The sequence below is a fragment of the Malurus melanocephalus genome, unplaced genomic scaffold (assembly GCF_030028575.1).
Source record: "Malurus melanocephalus ecotype Western Australia unplaced genomic scaffold, MMel_1.1 scaffold_500, whole genome shotgun sequence".
Classification (NCBI taxonomy): domain Eukaryota; kingdom Metazoa; phylum Chordata; class Aves; order Passeriformes; family Maluridae; genus Malurus; species Malurus melanocephalus.
In genome coordinates this window covers 255,038-266,997 of record NW_026623732.1, presented here as the reverse complement: position 1 = coordinate 266,997, position 11,960 = coordinate 255,038, and the positions used below count along the sequence as shown (strand labels likewise).

Sequence of the window (11,960 nt, the reverse complement as noted above, 5' to 3'; positions counted from 1 at the left end):
TCTCAGGTTCTGAACCCTCCCATGTGGATGCTTTTGGGAACTGGGCACAGCCACCACTTGTGAATTTGTGACAGCCACTGTGAAGTGAGGGCTGTGTTGTTAATTTGCCCCATAAATGATACTTTGAACAGCCTCCAGGGTGATTTCCAGTGCTGCAGGGTTTGATCYTCGCAGTGCTCYCTGTCCTGAGGGCAGACAGTGTCTRGRCAGCGAGCACAGCTRCAGGAGCACAGCTGGAGCTTTGCAGGCAGCTCCTGAACAGCACAGGCACCCGAATTTGCTCGTGAAGCAGTGTGGAATGTGTGTCAGGATGGCAGTAGGGCAGCTGGGGGGACAGATAGAGTTTCAACAGGGCCCATTTTCCATCTGGGCAGCAGGAGGGACACTCCAGCACCGAGGGCTGGTGCTCCGTGCACTGTGTGAGAGCACGGCCCAGCTTTGTGCTGCTGGGATCCTCTGAGCTGTGGGACGCTCCTCACCCAGCACCCTTGACCTGTGYCCTTCCCTCGGCAGCCTGCCAGCTGGGATTTTACAAATCAGCCCCTGGGGACCAGCTGTGTGCCAAGTGCCCCCTGCACAGCCACTCGGAGAGCCGGGCAGCCCGCGTGTGCCGCTGTGACAGCAGCTTCTACCGCGCCCTGCAGGACCCTCCCTCGGCTGCCTGCACACGTGAGTACCCTGAGTACACCCAGAGTATCCCTGAGAATCACTGAGTGCTCACTGAGTACCCCCTGAGAACCCCTGAGTACACCCAGAGTATCCCTAAGAATCACTGAGTACTCACTGAGTACCCCTGAGTACCCCCAGAGTATCCCTGAGAATCACTGAGTACCCCCTGAGTACCCCTAAGTACTCACTGAGTACCCCCTGAGTACTCCCAGAGTATCCCTGAGAATCACTGAGTGCTCACTGGGTACCCCCTGAGTACACCCAGGGTATCCCTGACTATCACTGAGTACTCACTGAATACCCCTGAGTGTCCCCTGAGTGCCCCCTGAATGCCCTTTGAGTACCCCTGAGTACCCAGAGTATCCCTTGAGTACTCCCTGAGTGCCCCCTGAGTATCCCCTGAGTACTCCTAAGTACCCTGAGTACCCCCTGAGTACCACAAGTGCCCCCTGAGTATCCCTGAAAGCTCCCTGAGTACCCCCTGAGTACCCCTGAATGCCCCCTGAGTACCCCCTGAGTATCCCCAGAGTACCCCTGAATGCCCCCTGAGTGCCCCCTGAGTAACCCCTGAGTATCCCCAGAGTACCCCAATTCCCTCTGGCTGCCCTGTGCCTGCCATGCTGCACTGGGGCACGTGGCCAGTCCTCRGATGTGGCAGTTGCTCCYRCCTGAGCCCAGCACTGTCCCCAGCCCTGTGCCTTCTGCCCAAGGTGCTCCAGCAGCCCTACAACCCCGAGTGTGTCTGGCACATGAGCTGAGAGCCTCCCTTGGGTGCACCCCCTCCCTGCCTCTGTGTCACCCCACCAAGCGCCACTGACCACAGCCAGAGAGCCACAGCACCATTTTGGATGACCAAAAACCTCTGTGGTCATCAAGTCCAAGTGTCAGAACCACCACCATGTTCATCACTAAACCATGCTCCAGGTGCCACATCCACTCTTTTTTTAAACACTTCCAGGGATGGTGAAATGCCTATTTCAATGTCTGACCATCCCTTCTGTGATGCAGTTTTCTCTAATGCCCAATCTAACCCTCTCCTGGCACAGCTTGAGGCCATTTCCCTTGGTCCTGTCACTTGTTACCTTTGAGAAGTGACTGACCCCACCCCTGTGTTCCTTTCCCAGGGGTGCACTGGGTGTTCTGACACCCCTGGGCAGCCAAGGGTTGCTGTGCTATCTTTCTCTGTGGGTTTGTCACTTGGTCTGAGCTCAGCTTTGCACTGAAACCACTCTGAGGAGCTCACTGCTATTAAAAGGGGACAAGGACACCCCAGGAGGAATCCTCCTCTCTGTAGTTGAGCCAGGTGTGGCACTGCTAGCTGAGGCCAGGGTGAAAGACAGGTCAGCAGCATCTGACTTGTCTTTCCCWACRGAATATCCTTCCCAGTTTATTAATCCCCCAAGGAAATRTGGATTTACCTTTCCCTTTAGATGAGCATCTCATCAACACCTTGGCTCTTCCCCAAAACCTTCCTGCATCACCGTTGCTTCTGTTTCCCCCAGAACCAATATCAGCTCTCGCTCTCTGGCACTTGACACCCCAATATAGAGCATTTTTGTTTCACCCTGAGCCCTCCACGTGTCTTTGCTGTCCATGTCCAGCTCATTCCCTGCTCTGAGCCATTCTGTGTCCCCTGCACGGGTGTTTGTGTGCTCAGGTGCTGCCAGCTGAGGCACATCTCTCTGTAGCTGAGCCAGGTRTGGCAYTGCTAGCTGAGGCCAGGGTGAAAGACAGGYCAGCAGCATCTGACTTGTCTTTCCCTACAGAATATCCTTCCCAGTTTATTAATCCCCCAAGGAAATGTGGATTTACCTTTCCCTTTAGATGAGCATATCCATCTCATCAACACCTTGACCCTTCCCCAAAATCTTCCTGCCTTCAGTTTCCTCCAGAACCAATATCAGCTCTCGCTGTCTGGCATTTGACATCCCAATACATTTTAGTTTTAGAGCATTTTAGAGCATTTTAGTTTTGCCTACATTTTTAGAGCATTTGCATACATTTTTAGAGCATTTTAGTTTTGTCCTGAGCATTTTAGTTTTTGCCCTCCCTGTGCCTTTGCTGCCTTGTGTCCAGCTCATTCCCTGCTCTGGGCCGTTCTGTGTCAGGTGCTGACAGCTGAGCACATCTCTCTGTTGACTCCACCGCTTCCCTCATTCTGCCCCGATCCCCATTTCTCTTCCAGGGCCCCCCTCTGCTCCTGTGAACCTCATCTCCAGCGTGAACGGCACCTCGGTGACGCTGGAGTGGGGCCCGCCGCTGGACAAGGGCGGCCGTGCGGACGTGGTGTACAACGTGCGGTGCCGGCGCTGCGCGGGGGCGGCGGGGCCGTGCGAGGCGTGCGGGAACGGGATCCGATTTGTGCCGCAGCAGATGAGCCTGGTGCAGGGAGCACTCACCGTCACCAACCTGCTGGCACACACCAACTATTCCTTCTGGGTGGAGGCCGTCAACGGCGTCTCCGACCTCAGCCTGGAGTCGCGGAGAGCCGCGGTCGCCAACATCACCACAAACCAGGCAGGTAGGAGGAGCAGATCCCCCTGTCCAGGCTTGAGTGTGTTTGAGATTGTCTGAAAATCAGTGACAAATCACTGGTTTAATATTAAACTGATGCCTTGTCAATCAGGCTRATCTGAAACAGAGGSCAGACAAGCGTAAGAGAATGAGAGTAGACAAYTTTAATACAGGAACTGGGTAATCTGCAAGASCTTGACCCAGACCTGGTTCTCTGATGTTAAAGCCTTGCTTGAGTGGAAAAACATGCCCAGAGCATGGACAAAGGCAGCTTGAAGGAGCACAGCTTGATTTTTCAGGAGGACAAAAAAAGTCCATGTGTGMGTGAGTGGCCTGTCCCTTCTCCACCTTTCTTCACACCACAACAACTTGAAGAAGTCCAAGGAGAGAAATGAAAACTGGCARAATCAAGAGCAAGTATGGAAGCTTGCAGCTTCACTGATTGCAGTTGTCCAATGTCTCAAACCCTGGACTCCCATAAGAAAGGGAGTCTAACAGGTCTACTGGTACATCAGGGCAGACAAAAGCCTCCCCCTGAGGCTACACCCAAAAATGGACCCCGAGTCACAAGATCTTCACCTTTTATAGGTTCTGCCTTATTAACATATTGGGTCTTAATTCTCCAATGATMTTCCAAACTTGCTYCCCCCMRWYYTSYKKTKTTTYCMWWWTTTKGGGSYYYKRAGSMRSKRRGKKKYCTTGGATTCAGGCTCAGAGAGGAATTGTTTTGTCTAAAGATGSGAGAAWGGTACTTTTAGTGTTGTACTAGAGAAATACAAGAATCCAGACRCAYGAAAAYATAGAAACTAAAAATCCTAAGGCATCAAAACCATAAAGCACAACAGATTCGTAGAGGGGAAGATGCACCACCACAATGGGTGATGCTGATGTTGCTCCAGTGTTGCTCCAGACAGCATTGGTGGGAACCAAATGCTGCTCTAGCAGCAAAGGGCTGGTTGGGGATGGGCTTGGGGAGCCCAGGAGATGTGATCCCTGTTCTCTCTGCTGCTGGAGGTGGGTTCAGGGAGCTGGAGTGGCCTGGGGACAAGTTGCTGCCCAAGTTAACTYTCATCCTTCTCTCCTTCGTTGTGTCCTGTTCCCTCTTCCTTTCCTTTCATTTCAACCTTCTGGAGACTGCTTTTCTGCAGGAGACAGGGGACACTGAGAACACTTGTTTGTTTACAGGAACACTAAGTGGAGCATGAATGTTTCAGGCTGATCCTCCTGCCTTTTGTCCCTTCCCAAAGGGCCGGGCAGCAGTTCATGCTCTGCTTTTAGCTCTCACTGATGCCAGGCCTCAGCAAGTGACTGCAAWGTTTGCTGGGAAAAGTCTCTCCCACGTATGTCTCACTTTTGCAAAATCACCTTTCCCCAGGAAATTCCTCTGAGCAGTTCTCTTGCCCAGCTGGGACAGGGCTTTGCTCCGTGGCAYTTTTCCATGGAGCACACTGTGGGCAGAGAGAGCAGGGCAGGGACTGACCCTCTTTGTTCATCCTCTCAGTTTGAAGTGAGCCCACAAGAACTTCCTGTGATGCTGATTCCCTTCTTCTCTCGTGGCTGGGGTGTCAGTGGGAGAAATCTGGGGAGCCTTGCAGGGTATCTCATGGCTGGCATGAGCACAGGTCCCTTTGTCACTAATGCCAGCCTGTAGCACTTCAGCAGCATATGGAAATGGGTCAATCCTGCTGGCTTGACCCCTACAAACCCTCCAAGTGCTGATGAGCTGCCTCAGCTTGATGCCTCAGAGGGGAATGTTCTCAGGAAGTGCTGAATATTCCCATTCTGACCTCTCTGCTGCAAAATGGATTCTGAGCAGGTGCTGTGAACGCAACAGGGTTGGGAATTTGGTAGTTCAGCAACTGTGCTCCACTGCTGTGTGTGACAGAGCCCCCCACACTCCCTCAGGGGCTGAGAGACCCCTGATATGCACTGGGCGACCTGCCCATGGTGGGTGCTGGTCACCCTGGTCCCCCCAGCCCCAGTGATGAGCGTGGCTGAGGCAGACACAGCACAGGGGCTGTTTGGAGTGAAGGCACTGCCCCTGCCCCTGMAGTTTAACTGGCTCCACATCCCACCCTGCTGGGTACCAGCAGCACTTTCTGCTGCTCAGAGGAGTCAGACCAAAGGTGARCTGAGCTAAAACTGCTGCCTTTCAGTCCCTGGGTGCCCCACGGCCAAGGCAGTCCCTGTGGCCCCCCTGGACTCTGTGCTGCTCCTGTGACAGCTCTGTCTTCCCCAGAGCTGCCACATGCTCTTTCCACTGACAGTGAAGCTCACAAGCAGGGCTGAACCCTTGCCATGATCAGATCCAGTGGCTGCCCCTGGCCACCCCAGCGCCCACTGCCCTCTGGAACTCCCAGTGGGCATTTTCCCAGTGGGAAAAGAGGCTGGTGAGTTGATTACTCCAGCTATGACTGCTACAGTTCAGGCATGGCTACAAGTACAGGGGCTAATTTACAGGCTCCCAGCGCAGGCCTGAGAAGATGACAAATATCCCAGGGCAGTAGAGCACCCCCAGGGCACTTTCAGACTGATGCTCACCCCCTGACCACACTTTATCACCTYCCCTTTCCCTCTTCTCCTGCCCCTGTCCCTTTACCCCAGATGGAACAAGAGGGGACAGAGTTTTGTTAGGGATCTCCATGACCTGCAACCCCCCTGGTGCTTCTCATTTCTGGCTCCAGATCACAGCAAAGCACCAGTGTCCCCTCCTGCCTGAGCTGGGATAGTGCCCTCCTCYCTCATCTCCTCGGAGCTGCTTTACTCCATGGCAAAGAGGCTGAGGCAGCCACAGCAAAGCAAAGCCTGTTTGCAAACCCATCTCCACATGGCTTTAACCAAACCATAAACCTGGGTTAAGCTGGGTTTGTCCTGTCTGGGGCTCCACTTCCACCCTCCCCTGCTGCCCCTAACCCTGTGTGTGTGGTCCCCAGCCCCGTCACAGGTGGTGGTGGTGCACCAGGAGAGCACAGGCCAGAACAGTGTCACCTTGCTGTGGCAAGAGCCGGACCAGCCCAACGGCATCATCCTGGAGTACGAGATCAAGTACTACGAGAAGGTAATGCTGGGTGTCACAGAGAGACCCCTGCCCTCAGCCAGCCCTGCTCMAGGGGCTGCTTTGGAAGGCTTTGAGGTCGCTGTGCTGGTGCAGAGAGGGTTTTGTTGTTATTTTCCACAGGATAAGGAAATGCAGAGTTACTCAACTCTGAAATCCAAGAGCACCACSGCCACCATCTCTGGGCTCAAGCCTGCCACCCGCTACATTTTCCAGGTGCGGGCTCGCACCTCTGCCGGCTGCGGGAGGTTCAGCCAGACTGTGGAGGTGGAGACAGGGAAGCCAGGTGAGGGTGTGGGATGTGGGAAACGTGGGGCAGGGAGCATGGAGGGGTGGTGATGCCATTCTCCATGGGCACTGTCCCTCTGCCACGCAGGAAAGGGGCCTGGAGGGATGTCCCCTGGTGTTTCAGCCTGCAGGGTTTCTTGAGGTTGCCCTCCTGAGATGTTTGGGACAGGAGGAAACAGACTCTGTTTGAAACAGGGGAGGTTTAGATTGGCTATTAGRAAACATTTCTTCMCTGCAAGARGGTATTGGTGAGGCATTGAAACAGACTGCCCAGGACAGCAGTGGAATCACCACRCCCGATGAATCTGTGRATGTGGTGCTTGGGGACACAGTTTAGGAATGGYCTTGGCCAYGCTGGGTTAATTAATGGTTGGAYTCAGTGACCCTTAGAGGTCTTTTCCAACCCTAGTGATTCCATGATTCCATGCCTATACGTCAGAAAGCAGAGGGAGGAAGGATGTAGCAGTTAGGACAGGGAAGATCTGGAGAGGTTCTGAGACTCCAGACTCCTCTCTGTCCTTTTTGCTGTGCCACCACGGCCTGCTCAGGTCTCTGCTCCGTTTTCCCACATGTAAGTGGTCCCTGGGCACTGGGAGAGGCTCAAAGCTGGGAACAGGTGGGACGGTGCTTTATCTTTGAAGCCCGTGGGGKAGGTTCCTTCCTGAGCTCAGCAGCGTGTTCCCCACCCCAGCTGACCCCATTCCTACCCTGCTTCTCCCAGTGTCTCTCCGCTACGACACCATGACGATTGTCTGGATCTGCCTGACCCTCATCACTGGCCTTGTCGCCTTGCTGGTGGTTCTGATCTGCAAGAAGAGGTAATTATGGACACCAGTGGGGTTTTATGGAGGTCTCTAATAGGGACAGGAAAGATGGGAGAACTTGGGTACAACTTTCCTCCTTTCAGTTTGTCCAGAGCATCCACAGGTCAGGGGCTAATAAGCAGCCARGAGATTTCATTTAAGGGTCACCACTTTCCCTGAGGCAGAGCCAGTCTCCAGATCTTCCCCTCATGCCAGCAGGCTRAACAGTAATAAATCAGTGTATATAYTATAATATATAATAWAAATAATATCAGTAGCATGAGCAACAGCAATACCAGTATCAGAACTACTACCAGTACAAGGGCTGACTGGATGGGCTGGTGGGTAGTTCAGGARTGGAGACATCTTTTCTCCATCAGACAGATCCACGGGAGACTGTGTGCTCCACCTGAGCAGGGCTGAGCCAGGAATGCAGAGCACATGTGCTAAAATCTAAAAGCACTGCCAAGCCRTGGGGAGCACATGGAGAGTGCTTTGATCCAGGCTGAAATGTCAGTGCACTGAGACACAGGGTGCAGCTGGGGGATGGCTGAGCGTTACCTCCGGCTGCCCACAGCCCTGGCACGCACTGCTTTCCACCCTGCTTTTGAAATGCTCGTGGCATGGGGGTTCTCCTCTGATCCTTGTCCCCCCYGTGGCAGGCACTGCGGGTACAGCAAGGCTTTCCAGGACTCTGATGAGGAGAARATGCATTATCAGAACGGGCAAGGTAGGAACCCAGCCCCGTGGATGGGCACAGAGCTGGACTGTTACCCCCTGACACTGCTGGGGGTTCCAGGGGGAAGGGTTTTGTGTCCTGCYTGCTTCTAGGAATGTGTCTGAGGAGACCTTAAGTGGGGGCTCTGATCCCATGGACAAGGGTTCAACAGTGTGCACTGAAACTGCAGCAGAGCAGAGAAACAAACCCCAGAGAGCAGCAYGCCAGGGGCAGGGCTGGGGGTGATGGAGGGGGACAATCATGTGGAGAACACATGGACAGCCAGGTCCTGGGCTGCTCTGAGGACCCTGCTGGGCCAAAGAGWGCCTTGGGGCTCCTCGTGCTGTGTCTGTGGCTCCTCAGCCTGTCCAGCYCCTGCCCATCCTCTGCCCGGCTGCTGGGCACCCCTCCCTCCCAGCAGGGCTGCCTGAGAGCGCTCATCTCCTCTCTCCCCTTCCAAACCTGGCAGTGAAGTTCCCYGAGTCCAAGTTCTACGTGGACCCCCACACGTACGAGGACCCGTGCCAAGCCGTGCGTGAGTTCACCCGTGAAATAGAGGCCTCCCGCATCAAGATCGAGAAGGTCATCGGCTCTGGTGAGTGCCGGGGCCCAGCTGCCTCTTTGCATCGTGTCTGCTCGGGGAAATCCATGATCTGAGGCTGTGCTGTGCCCCTGGGATCAGTGCTTGGTGGGGCTTCATCTGCTCCTTATCCTTGTGGGATCAAAGCTGTGGATGGAGCGGGGGTTTGGGGGCGTGAGATGAATGGACCCTTTGGGGCAGGGGCTGCTCGCCAGCAGGTGTGGCACAGGTGGCTCAGGCTGGCATGGCATATGGCTCAGACTGTCCCCATGGGTGCCCTGACATGCACCCATGAAGAAACCTGGGGTGACGAGATGCAAATGGAATTGCGAGTGAAATGGTAAATTTTCAGAACAGAAGGGAATTTTGCATGGGAACAGGGGCTCTCAGGGAAGCACGGTGCAGAGATGGAGCTGGAACCTCACTGGCAGCACCCCAAGGGCTTAGCCCAGAGGAATGAAGACGGTCATCCTKGCTGCTCTGAGACTCCCAAATTTGYTCRTTAAAAGCAATAAAGCAAGTGCCACTGTAATCACCGCTCTTGGCCCTTTGCCTTCAGTGACAGGCACCAGGAAGAGGTGGTTTCTGATATTCCCACCCTTTCTGCACTGAAAGTCAGAGCTGGGCAATCCTTTCAGAGGATTGAATCCTGTATGTTCCCTGGCAGAAAAAAATTGCTTACTTTCCTCCTTTACTGTGACAGCTGATATTCACAGTGCAAATCCAGGCTGGAAAGCAGAGGGGCTGGGGCATGCTGCAATGATGGATGATTCATGGTGTTGGTGGGTATGTGAAGGAGCTCTCCATGCCCTCACCTCCCCTTGCCTTGCAGGGGAGTCTGGAGAGGTGTGCTACGGCCGCCTGAAGCTGCCAGGGAAGAGGGAGATCCCCGTGGCCATCAAGGCACTGAAGGCTGGCTACACGGAGAAGCAGAGGCGGGATTTCCTGAGYGAGGCCAGCATCATGGCACAGTTTGACCACCCCAACGTCATCCACCTGGAGGGGGTGGTCACCAGGAGTATGTGGCTGGCAGGGGAGGGAGTGTATGGCGGGGCAGGGCTGGGATGGATCTCCCTTGGGGCAGATGGCTGTCWGAGCTCACTTTGGATGCACTCCATCCTTCACTGGATGAAGATTTTCAGATTTGTGCACTTATCTGGGACTGTCACCCTCTTRCCTTCTCTTCCCCCTGGCTGTTGAACCCTTTGCTCTGCAGCGTGCTCCAGCTCATTGTTGGTTTGGGAGATGTCCTACTCAAAGGCAGTTATTTTAAAGGCTGCCTGTATTGAATCATAATTTGAAGTCTTCCTCCAAAAAGGCACATTCTGATGCAAAGCCTGACTCTGCAATAGCATGCAGATTTCAGCAGGGTAACGAAGCTGACCCAGCCACATCAATAACACCTGCAGGGAGGGGTAACCTGTCTGGGTTATTGCCACATCCCCACTGCTGAGCCAGTCCTGCCCAGGGCAGGGGGTGACACCACTCTGAGGCACTGCAGCAGACCCACAGGCCTGCATTTGTGTCTCTCCCAGTAAAAACCTGGTACTGGGCTTCCTGGAGGAAGGTGACTTCTCTGCTAATTTGACCTTCCTTGTGTTCTGCAGGCAAATTGGTAATGATTGTTACTGAATACATGGAGAAYGGCTCGCTAGACACCTTCCTCAGGGTAAGGAAGTTGTATTTTCATTCACTGCACATCCCCTGGGGCTGGTTCCTGCTCCTCAGCCTCACAGCACCGAAACCCCTGTGTCAGAGAGAGCTGTGGGTGCTGGGGTCTCACTTTTCCAGCAGACACAGGCTCCAGGTATTGTGTCTGGCTCCTTGAGGTGGCACTGCAAAGGCAGAGACACTGCCTGAGCATGTGTCAGAGGCATTGAGAGGGCAGGAGGTGGGCAGGGGGTCAAGAGGGTCAGAGTAGGCACTAAGGAAAGGTGAGAGGCGCTGGGAGGGCTCATTAATGACAGCAGCACCARCAGGACACTGATGAGCACCACAGCTGGACTCTGGGCTGTTTTCTATTTCCTCTGCAGAAACACGATGGGCAGTTCACCATCATCCAGCTGGTGGGGATGCTGCGGGGCATCGGGGCGGGCATGAGGTACCTGTCTGACCTGGGCTACGTGCACCGGGACCTGGCTGCCAGGAACATCCTGGTCAACAGCAACCTGGTGTGCAAAGTGTCCGAYTTYGGCCTCTCCCGCATCCTGGAGGAYGACCCCGACGCTGCCTACACCACCACGGTAGGCTCTCCCTGTGCTGGTCCCTACTGATGGCTGTAGCCACTGACTGACCCATGGAAAAGTCAGAGGCTCTCAAGTCAAAATAGACAGGGCAGGAATGGGAACGTCACCTCCCTGCTGATATCTGGGCCAAGAGCTCGAACCCAAAGAGCTCCCGAGCCTCAAAGCTCTGTCCTTCATGCAGGGACAAAGTGCAGCAGGATGGGAGGGCAGGGAGTTATCAAACATCCCCAGCCAGCTGCTCCCATGGTCACATCTGGCCTTGGTGTCCCATGGGAGTCCTTCCCTGGGCTGTGCAGCTCCATCCCCTCCTCCGTTGTCCTWGAGCCATCAGGCCATAGGTGGGTGCTCTGCTCCACCCTTCAGCATTGTGGCCACCACACACTGWTTTTTCCRTGTGGCTCTGCCTCATTCATGGATGTGGAAAAGGTGGRAATTGGGTTTTCAGTGTGTGATTTTGTTTCATGCAGGATGCTTTTGTCTGTGAAGTCATGTTGAGAGTTTTCTGGCCAACCTGGCAGCTCTGGGGCTTGATGTTCTCCTACATGGGAGGTCAGAAGCAAAATGAAATACATTTTCATGAAATATATAGAATATGCTTAAGAAAATGAGCTCTTTTTGCTCTTCTCTGGCCATGRAAAGAATTGGTGTGCTTCTCTGGCACACCTCTGGTGGACAGACTGTTCCTTATGGAGTCCAGTCTGGAGCTGTAGCTGAGCAGTCTGAGCATCATTTCTCTGAAGGGCCAAGGCTAAGGAAGCAGGAAGAGCTTCAGGTTCCTTTGGGRTTTTCAGAGTGTGTCCCAGAGCAGCTGCAACTCTGAGGAATGAGTGCCAGTGGCCCAGCCTGAAGAATGTGGTCTTTATGTTCTTTGCTTGGCTTCAGCAAAGTGGAGAAGCTGAGCCAGAGGGGCTTGGTGTGTGTGTGTGTGTGTGTGTGTGTCTATGCATTCATCTGCTCCCTCTGCTATCTCAAGAAATAGCATGGCATTCCAGATAATCTAACTTGGGAAGGTGCCTGCTGCTTGTTTTCTGCTACTTTGAGGCACCTCGGTGCAGTGAACCCCATCAGGGCTGGTTTCTGTGCAGTG

The 11,960-nt window shown here is 54.2% G+C and overlaps 1 protein-coding gene across 1 annotated transcript in view; it reads left to right on the top strand.

The window, feature by feature from the left end:
- The window catches only part of EPHA8 (EPH receptor A8), a 52,912-nt gene that overhangs the window by 36,538 nt on the left and 4,414 nt on the right, over window positions 1-11,960 (top strand). Inside the window, 10 exon segments of the mRNA XM_057381244.1 lie at window positions 514-669; window positions 2,855-3,190; window positions 6,117-6,241; window positions 6,362-6,524; window positions 7,248-7,344; window positions 7,992-8,059; window positions 8,517-8,642; window positions 9,460-9,645; window positions 10,235-10,296; window positions 10,661-10,930. Of these exon segments, the coding sequence (XP_057237227.1) occupies window positions 514-669; window positions 2,855-3,190; window positions 6,117-6,241; window positions 6,362-6,524; window positions 7,248-7,344; window positions 7,992-8,059; window positions 8,517-8,642; window positions 9,460-9,645; window positions 10,235-10,296; window positions 10,661-10,930 (1,589 nt within the window).